At 40.1% G+C, this 17606-nt stretch overlaps 1 protein-coding gene across 1 annotated transcript; it reads left to right on the forward strand.

Annotated features, from left to right (window-relative positions):
* The first annotated feature begins 171 nt into the window (after positions 1 to 171).
* Positions 172 to 17286, forward strand: SAMM50 (SAMM50 sorting and assembly machinery component). The gene is made up of 15 exons (XM_042890211.1): positions 172 to 262; positions 2174 to 2284; positions 3171 to 3272; positions 4244 to 4331; positions 6101 to 6207; positions 7975 to 8105; positions 8320 to 8407; positions 8943 to 9071; positions 9957 to 10028; positions 11028 to 11114; positions 12799 to 12869; positions 13456 to 13523; positions 14646 to 14792; positions 16123 to 16264; positions 17079 to 17286. Exons 1-15 carry the CDS (start codon positions 242 to 244, stop codon positions 17122 to 17124), a joined length of 1410 nt encoding a protein of 469 aa, XP_042746145.1. The 5' UTR covers positions 172 to 241; the 3' UTR covers positions 17125 to 17286.
* The last annotated feature ends 320 nt before the right edge of the window (positions 17287 to 17606 follow it).

The raw sequence follows: 17606 nt of genomic DNA on the forward strand, positions 1-17606 counted from the left end.
CGGCTTTGGTGTCTATGCGTTACTTTACGCCCCTCCGCAGCACGCAGTCCCAGCAGCGCCACCCCAACATCCGGTCGAGCTGTCCCGGTTCCAGGCACTGCCCCTTCGCCCCGCCCCTTCCGCCCCCGTCGTCCAATGGGCGCTGGGGCGGGGTCTCCTGTCATGGCCGCCTCCGTGCTGCGGCCTTAAGCGCAGCGGTCCCGCGCCTGCCGCCGCCGAGCGCTCGTCAGCTCGCGCCGCCATGGGCACCGTGCACGCCCGGGTAGGGGAGCGCCGCGATGGAGGGGAGGGGAGGGGAGGGGATGAGAGGAAGGGCCTGCGGGAGAACGGCCTTGGGGCCGCGCTATCCCGGCGACCTTCGAGCGGGTCGGGGCCGCGGCTCCTGTCTGGCGGCGGGGATCGCCTGTGGGCGCTGCCTTCCTTGCTGGCTGTGGTGCTTGCCGTGCGGGAGCGGCACGGGATGAGCGGGCGGCTCTGTTCCTGCTTTGGCGCGTCGCTGTGTGAAAGGGAGGCGGGCCGCGAAGGAGTCGGGCCGTGGGATATCGGAGGACAAGGTGGGAGAGGCTGGCGGTGCTGCTGGCTGTAGCGTAAGGAAGTCAGAGCAGATCTGCACCCTGCTTGGTAAAATGTAAAGTGTTTTTTGCTTAAGCTGCTTTCCCCTTAAAGCAGACGCGGGGAGTCAACCTTGAGGCCAAAACACCGTGGAATTATAGTGACCCAAGTTGGAAGGGACCCTCAGGGATCATCGAGTTCAACTCCTGTCTCCAGACAGGGTCATCCTAATCCAAACCCTATATCTCAGAGCATTGTCCAAATGCTTCATGAACTCTGGCAGCCACTGCCCTGCTGAGCCTGTACCATGCTCCAACTTGGGACCAGGTTCAGTTCATTCCAGGGTCTGACAGCCCTGTGGGAAACAACATTGCTAACCAAGTGTGGTCATTGAGCAGCCAGCCTATCTGGGGCGCGGATCTGGGGCGGTTTCTCCAGACCCCAGGCCCATCTCTCTTCTCCACACCTGTTGAATACAAGAAGGCTTTTATATGGCACTTAGTCAACTGAGAGGCACGTTGCTGCAGGGGACTGTCATGGTTCCGGAGCATCTAATTGCCATGACTAACTTCTCATATTCTTAGTTTTGTATTCATAGAATCAAAGAATGGTTTGGGTTGGAAGGAACCTTCAAGCTCACCCAGTTCCAACCCCATGCTACGGGCAGGGCTGCCAACCAGCTCAGGCTGCCCAGGGCCACATCCAACCTGGCCTTGATTTCCTTCAGGGATGGGGCACCCACAGCTTCTGTGCCAGGGCCTCACCATTTGATTTTCTTCATCTGCAGTATGTATTGCTATAAAGCATTGTGTGGTTGCAGAGCACTTCATGTGTGCCTGAAAACTTGCGAGCTGGAGAGGACACATTGCTTGTGTAACTTAATTCTGATGTGTAACAGCAGTTTATTACCCCAGTGCTCCTTAAATAATTCAGCATGGACTGTATTAGTAACTTAAGACTAAAAGTGGATTTACTGAGTTACCCAACCCTGACCTCTGCTCCTGCAGGTAACCCTGCCTTCACTCATGCTTGAATCTGTCATCTTGTGATAAGAGTCTTACTTTAGGACTTCCTCAGGTGTAGTAAATAAAGCCATATTCTTTAGAAACAGTTCTAATTAAAACATTCACCTTGAAAGCTCTGATGGCTGGGACTTGAATGTCACATGGAGGGATACTTTTAAATGACATTAAAATATAAAAGCATGAAGATACATGTAAAGCAAAATAGTGCACTGAAAACACCTTTTTTTTCTTCATCGTTCATCGTTCGCGCTCCTCCCAAAACCCAAGCTAAGTAGTGGCTCCCTGATAAAAAAAGAAGTGGAGTTCTTGTTTAACACAGGAAGGGTGCTTTAAAAATAAGATTTTTCTTGGAAGAGCTAAGGATGTTGTTTGTGAGAGATTATTTGACATAGAAGCTATTTAGCTTTTACTAAAACTGACAACAGACACATAGGTAACAAACGTGCTGGTAACTCCCCCCATTTCATGGTTCTATTCAGCTTTTTTCCCCTGTGACCAGATGAGCACAGGGTCAGAAACAGTCACCTTTCTCCTTTGCAGAAGATAAGTTGCAAATCACATACTTCATTAAATGCCATTTCCTTGTATCCTTCCAGAGTTTGGAGCCCCTTCCAGCAAGTGGGCCAGACTTTGGGGCCTTGGGAGAAGAAGCTGAGTTGGTTGAAGTCGAGCCTGAAGCCAAGCAGGAAATTCTTGAAAACAAAGATGTGAGTACCCAGGCAACATCCTGGGTTTTTTCTTAACAGGTGCTGCTCTTCACCCTCCCTCATAAGAAGTAACCTCATCCACAGTGCTGTTTAGTAGTGAGCTGTGCAACTGCCCTTAATCTGCAGGGCACAGTATTGGCCACGTTTGAGTAAACTGCCATCACATGAATTGTGTTACTATGGTAAATGCTAACTTCAGCAAAAGGTGCTGATTTATTTTTTTTTAATTATTTCACATGGAAGAAGATCCCTGCTTTGGCCCATACTGTGTTTAACCTTGCTAGAGGGAAGAGGTATCGTGCATTATCTTTGTTTCTACATAATTTATTTCTCCTTTATTCTATAGTCTACTCAATACAGTTTTAATAGAGTTTGAATATTAATAATTTGTGGCATTGTGTTGCTTGGTTGTTTTTGTTGTTTTAACTCTTTCCATACAGGGAAAGAATTAAGTATCTGCTACTCTTTCTGTAGCAGATAAAACACATGGCTAGCTACAGCTACCTACATATTCTGTCTTAAATGTCTGAGTATCTTGATGTGGTTTCTGCGGTGACTGATTTGTTCATTTGTTCACCAAAGAAATCCCAGCAACGATTGTCCACTATCTCTTCAGCTTGAAACAGTATTAGATTTGGTATTAGAGCCTTCTTCTCTTCCCTTGATAGAGGAACAATTTTCCAGAATTGTAGGCAGCACTGATTTCTTATAATGTAGGTTAGCAGGAATTGATGTAGGAATCTTTGGGTTTTTCATTTGGACAATAGTATGGGTGATTTTATGTCAATTTTTTTTGGTGCATGTGTTTATTTTATGTGTAGATGGTTTTGATACTCGTTATTAGATGCAAATTCAGTGTTTGTGTTTAAACATGGGTTGCCTTTAGGTGGTCGTTCAGCACGTGCATTTTGATGGACTTGGAAGGACCAAAGATGACATTATCATGTATGAAATCGCAGATGTTTTCAAGGCTAAAAATCTCATTGATGTAAGTACTGTGATGAATAACAGACTTACTGTTTGAAAATTCAGGTCATGATTTTCTCTCTCTCTTTTCCTGCATTGGGCTGCTCTTCTCAGACCTGAGGCAACTTTGCCAGTTTTTGTAATGATTTTAAACTTGTCAAATGGAAGCCAAACTGAAACAGACAGTACTGGCAGCTACTGTATTTTCTGATTTATTCAGCTCAAAGGTGTTGTGAGACGGCAGACAGCACTCCGAGATATTTTCAGGTTCACCATTCCTGTTTGAGAATTGCTAATTCCACAGGTGACACTTGCAGTTAATTTGCTTAAGAAAAGTAGTCAGAACAGACAACCAGCACCTGTAGTGTGGCTGCCAGGAATTGTCTTCTTCTGGCTGTACAGGGCAGTTGCCATGTAGTCCATATTCTTCTTTTGTATGCAATTTCTTTGCATATGTCCCCTCGTAGTCCTTGGTTACACTGCTGAATTTGTCATGAAATTCACTGAGTTTTATCTCCAGATAGGGTAGAAAAAGAGTGTGTGTGTGAAATTAACATGCAAAGTGTGCATGCTACCTTTTTATTTAGGGCATGCCTGCTTTCTGAACTTTAAGAAGTGCAAAAAGGAATCAAGGCTTTACCTGTAAACTAGTCTAGATTTAAGTGGATTAATGTGTGTGTGTGTTTGTTTTTTATCAAAAGCATGGGCCTAGTAAATAGGTGTGTAAGTTCTAAGTACTGAAACCAATTTGAATAATAGGTTTAAGCATCTGAACAGTTAGGTTGCAGGCTGGGTAGGAAATCTGGCCAGATGCTCTTGGTTTAATTTCTTTATGGGTTTGAGTGCTAAAGCAGTTGCGATCTGTTTTGAAAGCACATGTATGTGTTTGTATACATAATCTGTGAATATTGTGTGATTTAGCAGCACCTTAACTATTTCATCCTGGTTATTTTCAGTAAGCTGAAGTACTGAGCTACCTATCTCATCCTATAGGTAATGAGAAAATCGCATGAAGCTCGTGAAAAGTTGCTTCGTCTAGGAATCTTTAGACAGGTAGAGGTTCTGATTGATACCTGTCAAGGTATGTATTGCTTCAGTAATACTCACCTGTTTTACATAAACTCCTATACTGTACATTTCCTTGTGTCACAGGTCAGATTGTTTTTGTTTATATAATTTCCAAAGCTCTCTCATATACCTTTATATATTTCATATATATTTTATATTTTATTTGAAAACGTAGGTGTTCTATATATGAGAATATGTGTGTCTATACCCACTATCTGTATGAAGGCGATGTATTTACATCCAAGCACACGTACAGATTAGGCAGCAGATGGGAGCAGCCCTGAGGAGGATTTGGGGGTGTCTGTTGATGAAAGATTCATCATGAGCTGGCACTGTGCGCTTGCAGCCCAGAAGGCCAACTGTATCCTGGGTTGCATGAGAAAGGTGACCAGCAGGTTGAGGGACATGAAGAAATTTATTACTGTGAGGGTGGTGAGATACTGCAACAGGTTGCCCAGTGAGGCTGTGAATGTCCACTCCCTGGAAGCATTGAAAGCCAGACTGGATGGGGCTCTGAGCAACCTGATCTAGAGGAAGGTGTTCCTGCTTGTAGCAGGCTGTTGTAGTTAGATGATCTTAAAGCTCCCTTCCAACTGAAACCATTCTATGATTCTGTGATTCAGTGTGACTGCATATATGTGTAACTATTAGTTAATATATGCAAAAATGAGTTAACCACCACAGCTGAAATAATTACGGTACCTGTGCCTTAATCCACATTTTCAGAGGAAGAATAAACACTTGAGGAAAAGCTTGAAAATACCTTCTGTACTTTCATTTTACGGGTGGCTTATTAATCAACTTGTGCTTAGAGGAATTACTAGTAATTGTATCAGTGCTTCTAATTAAAAATGACCTTATAAGATATATGGGGCAGCTGAGTGTGTGCAGGTTCCTCATTAAGGCATTAATTGCATTTTCTGTCTTGTGGTTGCTTTGCAAACTTGTCAGTATTCTTTCCAGCAAGAGAAAGTCATGCTATTGAGAAGCAAGAGCACTGCAGTCCCACAGACTGTTAGCAATGGGCTGCTGTCCCAGCTGCTTCAAGCAGAATTAGGTACCCTTGACATCTGTGTTTTGGAACAGCTGCCGCATCCAGAGCCTGAAGGGAACCAGACAATTTCTGTTGTTTGGCATTTAGCTGTAAAGTGCTGGGAGCTCTGCTCTAATGACAGCATTCCTTTTGCTATGTCTGGACCACTGTACAAAATTCTGTATGCACACACAAATAACACAGAATCATAGAATATCCTGAGTTGGAAAGTACCCACATGAGTCACTGAGTCCAACTCCTGTCTTATCACTCAAAAACCAAACCCTATGTCTGAAAATGACCAAACACTCCTCTCACCCTGGGGCCATGCCCACTGCCCTGGGCAGCCTGTTCCAAGGCCCGACCACTTACCCTCTGCTGCAGCCCCTGTCCCTGACCCCCAGCTGCCCTCCCCTGACAGCTCCATGCCGTTCCCTCGGGCCCTGTCGCTGTCACACAGCAGAGCTCAGCGCTGCCCCTCCGCTCCCTGTGAGGAGCTGCAGCAGCCATCAGGCCTGCCCTCAGCTCCTCTGCTCTGGGCCCAACACAGCAAGGGGCCTGAGTCGCTCCTCATACATCTTGCCCTCCAGACCCTTGCTCATCTTTTTAGCAAACTGTTTTTCTTTGCATTAATAGTTTCTTTATAATCATTCAGTTCAATTAGCTTTCAAAAAACTGAAGTTGTCTTCTGTCTGTGTTTATTTGTTTTCTAAATAGCTCTTTAGAGATACAGTTTTTTCTTTATTTAGGAGATGATGCCCTTCCGAATGGTTTAGATGTAACCTTTGAGGTGACAGAATTGAGAAGGCTAACTGGAAGCTATAACACTATGGTTGGCAACAATGAAGGCAGTATGGTATGGATCATTTCAAATAATTATTAATTCCTTTTGATAGCCCTCTAACTTCCATGTTTCAAGCATAGCAAGGAATTTAGTGATTAAATAAGTGAGGACTTGATCCAGGCCAAATTATTTTCTTGATCCTGCTTTACCAAAGCTTTGTTGGACTTTTGTCTTTAAAGAGCCTTTGTATTAGTCAGGCTTTCGTTCAGCAAAAGCTTGTTTTGTGCGGGCAGGGTTGTACAAATGCAACTCAGTTATGTTATCTCAGTATGTTGGATTTTTTTTAATTCTTAAAATTATTTCAATTATTTTTTATAATATTTAAGATACTGGTTTCTTTAGTAGATAAAGTAGTTTGGCATTTATTTTGTATGAGATCTATTTAAATGTTGTTTTTTTTTTTCTTCTCAGTCAGGATGCTTTATATTTGACTTAGAAGTTGTTTTGGTTCTTCACCGATTTGAGCCCAGTACCAGTTATTTTGGGCTGCAGAGTACTGGGTTTTTCACAGCCACAGAAACTGTGGAACTTATTTCTACTTGATTCACTTCAGAATGCATCTGATTAAAATCTTGTGTGAAGAATATTTACCAACTGAAAGAAGTAAATGCTGTGCTGTTCTGTTACCTTGATGTTAACAGTAGTGCTAGTTTAAGTACATCCTGCTTTCTTATGCTTAGTCCTGCTCCCATTCTACCTTTGCATGTGTACAGCATGGCTCTTCCTGGGTCTGGTCCATAAGCCAGATCAAGGGACTCATCCTTTTCTTCTTAGAAGTATTTTTAACCTGGATAAGTTACTGCACGAGTCAGGTAATGGTGTTATGTAAGTGCAGGGAGAATTGGAACCAAGCGAGCTGAGAAATGCTTGTCCATCTATGCTGCTGGGAGCAGTGTCCAGGATGTTGCAGTCCAAAAGAAACCAGTAGGGAATGCTAGTGGAACCGGCTTCTGTCTGGTCTCAAGCAGCTTCTGGACTCTTCTCACTGAGACTAATCCTGCAGACCCCAGCCATGAAAACTTTGCCACATAAATCCAATACATGGTTGTAGTGCATTTGAAAACTGTCTTAGAGCTGCCTTGGTTTCTCTTTTTGTACTCAGCTTCCCTTTCTACTTGATGTTATTTTGTTACTGAGAAGTAAAATGTTTGGGTGATAAGAGCATGGCACAAGCATACACTGGTCTTGACAGCAGCTATGTTTCTTCAAGGGTTGAACTGATTTGACATTTATTCTAATCCGTAAATTCATCTCAGACCTGGAAAGTTGTAATGGTGTGTTGTATTGCCATTAATATCTTGTTCTTCAGAACAGAAATATCAGTGTGGCCCTGTACTGATAATCTTCCATTGGCTTATTGCTATGGTTCTGACGGTCCCTATCTGGCAGGTAGCTCTCGTAGCTCTCCCAGTGATCTGCTGAAAAGTCTGCAGTTGCCAAAGATTTATCCAGCCTTTTAGATTGGCTGGAAAAAAAAGCTTTTAGATCTTGCTGGAAATAATAGCAGTACTAATTATGCAGTGAGAACACACAGTGTCAGCAGGCACTGCACAGCATTAAAAGTTGGGTGATGATTCTAACCATAATGTGTGGTATCATGATGGCTGTTGCTGCCACTGCAAAGGAAAACCTGTCTTATAAGAAAAAAAATTGTTCAATTACTAGTATATTTAATGCCTATATTTCTCATTCTCAGGTTAGAGGTACCTATCTTCAGCATGTGATTAAGATGCAACTTAGCAAACTATGAAATGGTGTTTTTTTTCCTTATTTGTATAGGTACTTGGGCTCAAGTTCCCCAATCTCTTTGGACGTGCAGAAAAGGTAACCTTCCAGTTCTCCTATGGAACAAAAGAAACTTCCTATGGCCTGTCATTCTTCAAGCCACAGCCTGGAAACTTCGAAAGAAAGTAGGAAATACATTTTTGAGTATCTCTTTTTTTATGAAGAAATATGGAACAGTTAGTAAGATGTTTCACTGAGTAGTAATCCAGTCTGTTCCTTTACTGAGGATCTATTAGTCTTAAAGTATCAGAGCTGGTTTCTTAATTTTTTGTGATAATGTAAAACTCCACCTACTTAAATAGTTTCCCTTTCAAACCTACCAGTAATGTTTTGGTTCAGTTTTTCAGTTAACCTGTATAAAGTAACTGGACAGTTCCCTTGGAGTTCTCTTCGTGAAACTGATAGAGGAATATCAACAGAATTTAATGTAAGTGTAGCACAAGTGTTTGTGGAGCACATGCTTCATTTACATATAATTCAGGTCACAGCTGGCTTTCACAAATATCTGCTTTACTTTCTTAATGACTGAAACACTTTTACTTGTACAAATTTATCATTGTTTGAAAGAGACCTTGGAATGTAATCTTTATTTTCGCCGTATGAAAATGCCACTGCATTTTTCTGCAAGTTTTTAATGCTTAAAGCACTGTTTTAGAAAGACAGATGGTTGTTTTGCTCACCATATTAACCCAGTTCAGGATATTTTTCATCTGGGCTAAATGGAGTTGTGTGCACCTATTTGGAGAAACTCTCTTGGCTGGAGCAGAATTACTCCAGAGTGAAAAATTATTTCTTTCTGATCAAAGAATTGTGGAAAGAAAAAGCAGAGGCTCATGTATGAATAAGCTTGAGAGAGAGAGGGTTCTTTTCAGGGAAGTGTTTTAATTTTGTAGCAAAACGGTCTTACTGTCTCAATTCTTTTCTTTTTCCTTCTTTTCTTTTTCTTTTTTTTTCTTTTGTAGTTTCCAATCTGGAAGACCAATCACACACTGAAGTGGGAGGGTGTGTGGAGAGAGCTTGGCTGTCTTGCTAGAACAGCATCCTTTTCTGTTCGAGAAGAAAGTGGACACTCTCTTAAATCTTCTGTATCTGTAAGGCTTTTTTCCTGTCTTATATGGGGCGTATGTTATTTTGAGTAATCGCAGTCTTACGAATGATTCCAAAGGAGCTTTTTGTCTGGCTTTCTAAGTAGGTATTGTGTTTTTCTTCAGATATATCTTCTGCTGTGCTTGGTCATTCACACAGTCATCCAGGAGGTCCAAAGAGAAAATATTTTTTCAAAGTTGGCTGTTGCATTTTGACTGTTACGTATGCTTGCCTGTTCTTTCTTCAGAACTGCCCTCCTTGTCATTTAGCATCTATTGCTGCAGCATTGGTTACTTATGTGTCAGCACTGATAACCTCTGCAAATAAAGTTGAATTGTTGCAGAGTAATGAATAGAGCAGATCCAACAAGTTGTTGCTGGGGATCTTGCAAGGCCAGATTTCATTGTCTTTCTGAGCACTGCCATCTTACCTCCCCCATGCTGCACCCCCTTCTTTATGCTGAAGAAAATAGGTTCAACAACCTTTTTCATCTTACAGTTGCTGTGCCATTTCTGAATACTGTTTCCTATAGCATTTTTTTTTTTTGCTGATTTTTAATTTGTAGGTCAAATTGTGGGTTATAAACTATTCGCAGGCTAATGTCACAAAATTGGGGATACACACTGGGGCATTGTTGCTGCTATATGTGTATCAGAGCCGAAAGTTATTGCTAGTCAAGTAAATAAATGTATTTATTTGATGTGGCCTCCTCTGAAGTTAAAACTAAGTTAGACTGCTGAAACATTTTTCTCAAATCCATGGAGCTGTGCAAGCCTGGAGCTGTGGTTGTCTCCCTCTGTGTGCACAGGTTGTGTTGGAAAACAATGGTGTCACTTTGTGATATTGAGTGGATATGAGAACTGAAAAATAATTGTTTTGATTCTTTCCAGCATGCCATGGTCATTGATTCCCGGAACTCTTCAATCTTGCCAAAACGAGGTGCTTTGCTGAAAATTAATCAGGTAGGATTAAATCACTTCTATTGTTACTGGATATTATCTGTATATGTAATCTCATAAACTGACAAGGATAGAGTGATGATGAATAGAGTGTGCCATTTAAAGAACATGATTTTTTTTCTTAACTGAGGCACATTTTCATTTCTGTATCATGCTCAAACTGTGCAGTCAGTTTCTTGCCATTAGCACTGACGTATTTATTAGCAGAGGTGCTTCATCACAAGACAGTATCTCTTCTCCACTCAATAGGCAGTAGTGGCCCCTTGTTTTCACTTGATTCCAGAAGTTTCCTGCCACTATACTGCAAAGCTGCCAGACTCTGGTCATGTTGCTACTTGAAAAGTAAGAAAGATGGGATAGAAATAACGCTGAGTGGTGTACACGTGGTTTTTACTCTTGTTGCACTTAGAGCTTTTAGAAAACCTGTCTCTTGTGCTATAGGGTTTAGTACTTCAGAAGCATTAACTTCTGCAGGGCTGCAGAAGCAGATTGCTTTGAAATGCCATTGAAACTAGAAGTGCTGCTGCAGCAGAGAATTCCTCTGAGTGAGAATGGCAGTTATAATTCAGGGTTTAGTCAACATACCATTTCTTAGATGCTGTGTGTAACACCAATTCAGTCATTTGTTATATTCAACTACATTTTGTGTAATACTACTGTTTGTATTCGGTTCTTCAGCTCCAGTTTAGCACCTGAGAAGATTTCATATGTACTAAATAAACATCAGAGATTTGATTTTAGTTGCTTGATTTTCAAGCTTTTTTATATTGTGTTCTTGCTTACTAGAGGGCTTAGAAAGCAACAGACTGATTTAATATTTAGGAGACAGATAAGTTCTGAGAGTCAGGTCTGCTTTTTCATTGGTCCAGAATTCGTTTGTCTCAATATCTGATGTGCTTCTTACACAAAAAACACTGCTTATGCAGATGCATACATGGTGAATTTTGCATGGGAGGAAACATGTAATACCCAGCACAACTCTAAATTTTGTTGTCTTTGCAGGAGCTGGCTGGATATACAGGTGGAGATGTGAGCTTTCTAAAAGAAGATTTTGAATTGCAATTGAATAAGCAGCTTCTCTGGGACTCGGTAATTTTTTTAAAAGAAAAAGAAGGAATTGTCCTACAGTTCCCCGTAGGAACTGTTTTCCTTTCAGAAGGAATGTTGGGCATGTCTTTTTTTTGTAATTTCTCTAAGATTGGCTTTTGAAAATGTTTTTCACCTGACTCTGAATAGTCTGGCTTCTCTTGAGTCCAGGTTTAGTTAGCTTTCACCATTTGAAATTAGGAACGTGTGCTACTGATTCTGGAATCATAGCATGTATTATATGATGATTATCTCTGATATGTAAAACTGCTGGGAAAGAAAGGAAAAGTGGTTTCACTACAACACTCAGAGCAACTTCCATTATGAAGATGTAAAAACTGAGGCGGCAATAATTTCCACCCCAACATACTAAATTTAAATAAATAATGTTTAAAAAGTTGGGACAGTCTCTGTCCCTTAATAGTTTTCTAAAAAGGATTGGTATAATGAAGAGATTGGAAATATGTTATGCCAATGCTATAACTGGAAAAACTCAAAGCTACTTTCGTAGTGCAGATATTAATAAAGTGGTGGTTCTGTAAGGCTCTGTCTGCTGTTTCGTGCTTTTATTCCGAGACTCAGCTCAGTGAAGTTTTGAGGCCAACATAGAAAGGCATTTTAAAGCACTTTGGTTATAGCCCTTTCTCATTACATCGTGTGGTGGAAGAATGGGCGTAGCATGATGAGCTTTTAGTCATCTTACATGTATTTGCTGTCTTTCCATTGAACAAAACAGCATGTTTCCCTATGTAGTAATTTAATAACTTCTTGGCTGTGCAAAAAGGTCTTCCTTCTTTCTCAGTCATGACTAACCAGTATGGCTACATCATGAATAAAAGTGAAGCAAATCTCATCCTAAGATATAGATAATTTTATGAGATCTATTGCTTTTGAGTAAGGACTGGCGTGCACCTGGCCTTTGCATATGCTGTGTACTACTTAATGAGATGTGTATGCACTTGATGATGGGCTCATCTGTAATCGTGACAGAGGGATGTGTTGGGCCTCTGGGGATGGAAGGTAACAGGAGCAGGCTGCACACCGAGAAATTGCCCAGCACCTCTAGCCTAGGTGTTGACAGTAGAGCTCACCGGTTGGTACTTGTGCTTTGTACACAGACTGCAAGCAGATGATTAAATGTATTTAGTACAGTAATTTGACTTCCAGGAGTTACTGTATAGATAAGCAGTAATTATATGTATGTATTTGATGCCAATATAGTGATTTGTGGAAAATGGTTTCATTTGTGAGGCTAATTTACAGTCAGGTGATAAAGTAAAATTATTTCTGTTTTCTGAATGTAACCTCCTACTGGTTTAAAATTGCATGGAGTAATTTATGTCAGCAGGGTTTGTCTTATTTCAAGGCATGAAGAATTGTAGGAAAGTCAGAGCTGGACAAGTGCTCTCTTTAGCTGTAGTGGAAGCAGCGCTTGGTTTAAAATTTCCTACTTTAAACTTCAAGGTGCAGCACTGCATAGCATTGAAAGAGGGCAGCAATGATCAAGAGTTTCCTAAAACTGCAGTTACTGAAGATCCATGCATGCACTGTGAACACCTAAAACTTTTGGTCAGACTAAAGGGAGCTGTGCCTTTATTAAGCAATGGCATTTTTTTTTTAGGGAAATAGAATACTACATATTAGTAAAAAGGAAAAAAGAGAAACAACAACTTTTTTTTCTCCAAAGGTTTTTTCAGCATCGCTTTGGGGTGGAATGCTCGTACCCATTGGAGACAAGCCGTCCAGTATAGCTGATAGGTAAGGTTTCTTTTTAATGTCTCTTAATTTCTTTCAGTCAACCCAGGTAATGTATGAGAAACAAACTGTGCAGCAGAATAGAGAAGCAGAAGTAGCTCTGACTTGGGGGATAATAAAAATAAACTAATTAGCTGTATGTGCATGTTAATAATCAAGACATGCTTTCTGGTTTTTATTTCCATATTGGGGAGGGATAATTCAATAATAGTAGCTCTGCCTACCAATATTTGCTATTTCTATGAGGTATTTACCATCTTCAACATTTCATACTGGGCATAAATAACACTGCAGGTATTTTTAGAAGTAAAGTCATGTAATAACTCAGCTTTTTAGGCAATTTTGCCCTCCAGTGCCTGTGTTTAAAGATCATCAACAGAAATCATTTAGACTTCAGACTTATTTATAGTAAGTAATTATTGTCAACTGTGTTGGCTTCACGTGTAATAGACCTTAACTAGAGTATTTCTATCCAAATTCTTATAGCAGACTTCACTAGACTTGTTATGAAGTCACGTGTAATTTTGAAAAACAAAAGTGTGAGTAGTTTCAAATGAAGCACTGAACTAGATTTGTTTGTACTTACTAGGTTTTACCTTGGTGGACCAACGAGTGTGCGAGGATTCAGTATGTACAGCATTGGACCCCAGAGTGACGGTCTGAAACTTTTAATTCCTGCTCTTCTGTCAATACTGAAAATATTAGTTTGTAACGAATCCTCACATTCTGTCTGTAAGCTTTCTGTAGCTTTAAGATAGTTGCTCCCTTTAAGTTCTTCGATTCTGAGAGGAGTTATGTCTCTGATCTGTCATTAGATATTAGTTCACAGTGGAACAAAACCCAGTAGTTCTTAGTGAAGCCGTAAGTACTTCTACAAACCAAGCCTGCCTTCAGACTTCTGTAGGTTACTGTTACGTTTGTTCTTTTTGTATTAACCTCAGACCTTTAATGTATATAAAATACAGGCAGTTTTCCAATGCTTCTTAACGTGAATTTCACCAGTGCATGGCTTTACCTGAAATAAATCAAGGATATGCCAGAACTCTTTTTTTTTTTTTTTTTTTTTTTTTTTTCCTGGCACCTGTTTCTTTTACTTTTGAGGCTCAGAACTTCTAAAACCATATTTTTATCTCCAGGTTTACCTGTGGTCCTTAGCAGGGATGAATAAGTTTCAAACTTCCAGTGTGTCTCTTTAATTAGTAAGCCTTAGAGCTTAAAAAAAGTCCTGAAAGATAGTAATAGTGGCATTGAATCTCTTTTAGATTCAGCATATGTTCAGGCAGCTTAGGGGAAAGGCAGTCTGATCATCAGAGGTGTTTTGAGAGACAGGAATTTCCTCTGTTCTATTCCTTACTCTTCTGACTTGCCATTATTATAGACTATTTGCTTAGCTGTATCAATTTCCCATTTTTACAACTGAGATAAATATGTGGAAGAGCTTCAGAAGGTAACCTCTGATGAACTGCAAGTAGGTGCATGCCACAGGTGAGGGCGTGAAGAAAAAGATTGGTTCACTTGGAAAGCATAAAAAATGGCGTAAATCCTAATTTCTACTTGATGGTTGTGAGGTTGGGGAGAGCTAGAAGCAATTGGCAAGAGCTGTGAAAGGGGTAGCAGTGCAGTGTAGAGCAACTTAAAGGATGTGTTCTTGTCTCTTTAAGACCTGGTTCTTTTAAGATATTCCACAGTAAATGCTTTCATTTATCATTATTCATTTTTGAATTTGAATAATTCATTTTTGAATGAATCATTATTCATTTCAACATTTTCTGTAACTAGGTGATTACTTGGGAGGAGAAGCCTACTGGGCTGGAGGTTTGCATCTCTACACTCCTCTACCTTTCCGACCAGGCCGAGGAGGGTTTGGAGACCTTTTCCGAACACATTTCTTCCTGAATGCCGGAAACCTCTGCAATCTTAACTATGGTAAGCCTCAGAAGAATTGTACATAACAAAATCTGCTTCTCTCTCTCTCTCTATAAATATATGTGTATACTCTATATACAAAAGCGAAAAGGAGAGAACTGCTAAGGGCCTATTGGCTCAGAAGCATTTTGTTTGCTACATATATTTCAGTGGCTGTCAAAAAGCTGTTGCTAAGAACTTGTGTATTTGACATATTGCCAGTAGTTTTCTTAACTCTTCACATAAATTATAGCACAACTATAGGAGAGCTGGCATGGTAGCAGTAGTATCTTTGTCATGTTGGTGTTCACAAATCAGTGTAGTAATTGATTAATTGATGTTATAGTGGTATTATAATGGCTTTTGGAATTGACTAAGTAAAAAGTGGTGGCATAAATGGCATAGATGTGTGTAATATAGATGAGGGTGTGGTGGCTGATGAGAATTTTTTTTCTCCCATAGCCAACTTTTTTCAAGATGTATTGCAGTGCATTAGTAAATGCTTTTTCAGTATCTGTTTAATCAGTTTTGGGAGGTGATCTCAGAGATCCCTTCCAACCTCAAGCATTCTGTAGTAAGTAAAAGAGGAGGGGAAAAAAAAAAAAAAAAAGCAAGTGATATAAAAAGCAATTGTTGGCTACCAGCTGACTGATGTCCAGCCAGGTGCTGAGGAACAGCAACCCATGGCAAACTCCCAGGCAGTTTTATTGCTGAGCATGGTATTGCCTGGTATGGGCTATGCCTTTAAGCAGCATGGTGCAGCTCTCTTGTGTGTGTTCCCTTCCAGCCTCTTGTCCATCACCAGCCTACTCTAGTGGGGATAGAGTGGATTATAGAGAAAGCCTTTGTGATGTGCATGTATTGCTTAGCAATAGTTGAAATATCAGTGTGTTATTAACATTCTTTTAGGCACAAAACTAAAACACAGCACCTGCATGGACTGCTATGAGGAAAATTAACTCTATCCCAGTGAAAGTCAGTACAGGGATATAGTGATATTTGATATAGAATATCTTGCTTGATGAAGAGGGATGGCATCCATATGGGAGTGAAAATCAGATAAATACTTTATAAAACCAGTAGAGGTTTGCTACAAGATTTAGTTAAGGCTTTACTACTCATTTCATGCAAGTAGGTATCCTATGCTGGGAAATGAAATTCAGCCAGAGTCTTAGAAATGGGTAGTTTGAGTCCAGTGTCCTTGGCTTTTGTGAGAATTGTGGGTAATACACTTTTAATCTACAGGAGGTGCTCCTAAGTAGTCTGTCTTCTAGCTGTTAAAATCCAGCTAGCCTTTGAACACCTCAGCAATCTCCTCTGATTCTTTGTTGTCCTGGTCTTTTGCATTCAGGTGATGGTCCCAAAGCTCACCTGCAGAAGCTGGCAGAGTACATCCGATGGTCTTACGGTGCTGGAATAGTGCTCCGACTTGGAAACATTGCTAGATTAGAACTTAATTACTGTTTCCCCATGGGAGTACAGTCGGGTGACAGGTTTGTTTCTTACACTGACTCCTTTAGTAGTAACTAGTGTTAAAAGTAACTGCACTTCTGTCTGGTTTTGGAAGAGAAAATTGTTGTCTGTTGTTTATTCCATGCCAGTTTTGAGATTATTTTTTTTAACATTTTATGCTCTTTTCTCTCAGCTGGCTGTGTCCACATTTGTCTCACAGTACTTCTTAGTTTAAGACTGTTTATATCTCAGGTTTCATAGTTCATTGAACTTGAGATCAGCTGTTGAAATGTGTGAATAGCTGTGTAGCAGATTTCATTTCTTTAGTAGAAATGATCACTCAAACAGCTCAAGGGATTTTCCTAAGCCTTCCAAAAACAAATGATTGGATAAATCACAAGTTTAATGTCTTTGCTTGAAAAATGGACGCAAGTGTAATTACAGCAAAAAAGAAAGGGAGAACAAATAATTTGTTAGCAACCAATTATTCTACACTAAGAAAATATTATAATACATAATAAAAAAGCTTAAGGGAGCTCTTCATGCCTGTGTAGTAGCAAAAATACTGTGTGAGATACTGTTTCATATAGGACTCGTTTATGTTTCTACTTGCCATTCGTGTGAATTGTGAACAAATAGCAGCAATTTGAAAATTATGGACTTCATTTTGAAAATGTAAGCGCTCCATATGGGTGACACATTGACAAAGCATTTAGTTAAAAGAGCCTTTGTCAGCTAAAGTTTGAACTGTAACCCTCCAGACATGAGAAACCTTGGAAATTGAGGCACAGGGAAAATTGATTTTATCAGTACCTTATTTTTCATTTATGCTGTTTATTATTTGTTTTTTCTCAGGATATGTGATGGTGTTCAGTTTGGAGCAGGAATCAGATTCCTCTAACGTGGAAACAATTCACAATAATATGAAGATAAGCTCTCTAATGGACATCAAGAGTTCAGAATAGCTTGATACGGTCTAATTTTTTCTTCAAATACTGGTAGACATCTGAATGATTTGCCTCCAACTCCACGAGTAACTACATTAAAAAATTATGCTTTAAAAGTTCTTTGTACCTCTGATTCTTGTCAAAGATGGGAGAATATTTGTGGGATACTAGCTATTTTAGTTTACAGCTTTTACTTATCTTTTGCTTCTTAAAATACCAGAACTTCATTGGAAACTGGTTCTTGGATTCTTTCCATGTGGTTGTAGTTGTCATTGGCCTGCGCAGCCTTCAGACTTCTAATTGCAAGTCTCACGAGTATTGGGATGACCAAGCATGTGTATGGTCAGTTCTTTTACCATCATCAAAGTACATAAAAATGATTTGATGCAAAATTAGTGGTTATAGGTAAAATAAAATGTGCTGTTTCTAATGTGTT

This window comes from Lagopus leucura, unplaced genomic scaffold, assembly GCF_019238085.1.
Source record: "Lagopus leucura isolate 7727_CA_CO unplaced genomic scaffold, USGS_WTPT01 Super-Scaffold_100159, whole genome shotgun sequence".
NCBI lineage: Eukaryota > Metazoa > Chordata > Aves > Galliformes > Phasianidae > Lagopus > Lagopus leucura.

Bases quoted from the DNA above. Each gene is read 5' to 3' on its own strand.
- SAMM50 (XM_042890211.1), top strand. From the start codon at position 242: ATGGGCACCGTGCACGCCCGG. The intron at 4,332-6,100 runs GTATGTATTGCT...TTCTTTATTTAG, and splicing joins TCTGATTGATACCTGTCAAG to GAGATGATGCCCTTCCGAAT. The intron at 16,265-17,078 runs GTTTGTTTCTTA...GTTTTTTCTCAG, and splicing joins GGAGTACAGTCGGGTGACAG to GATATGTGATGGTGTTCAGT.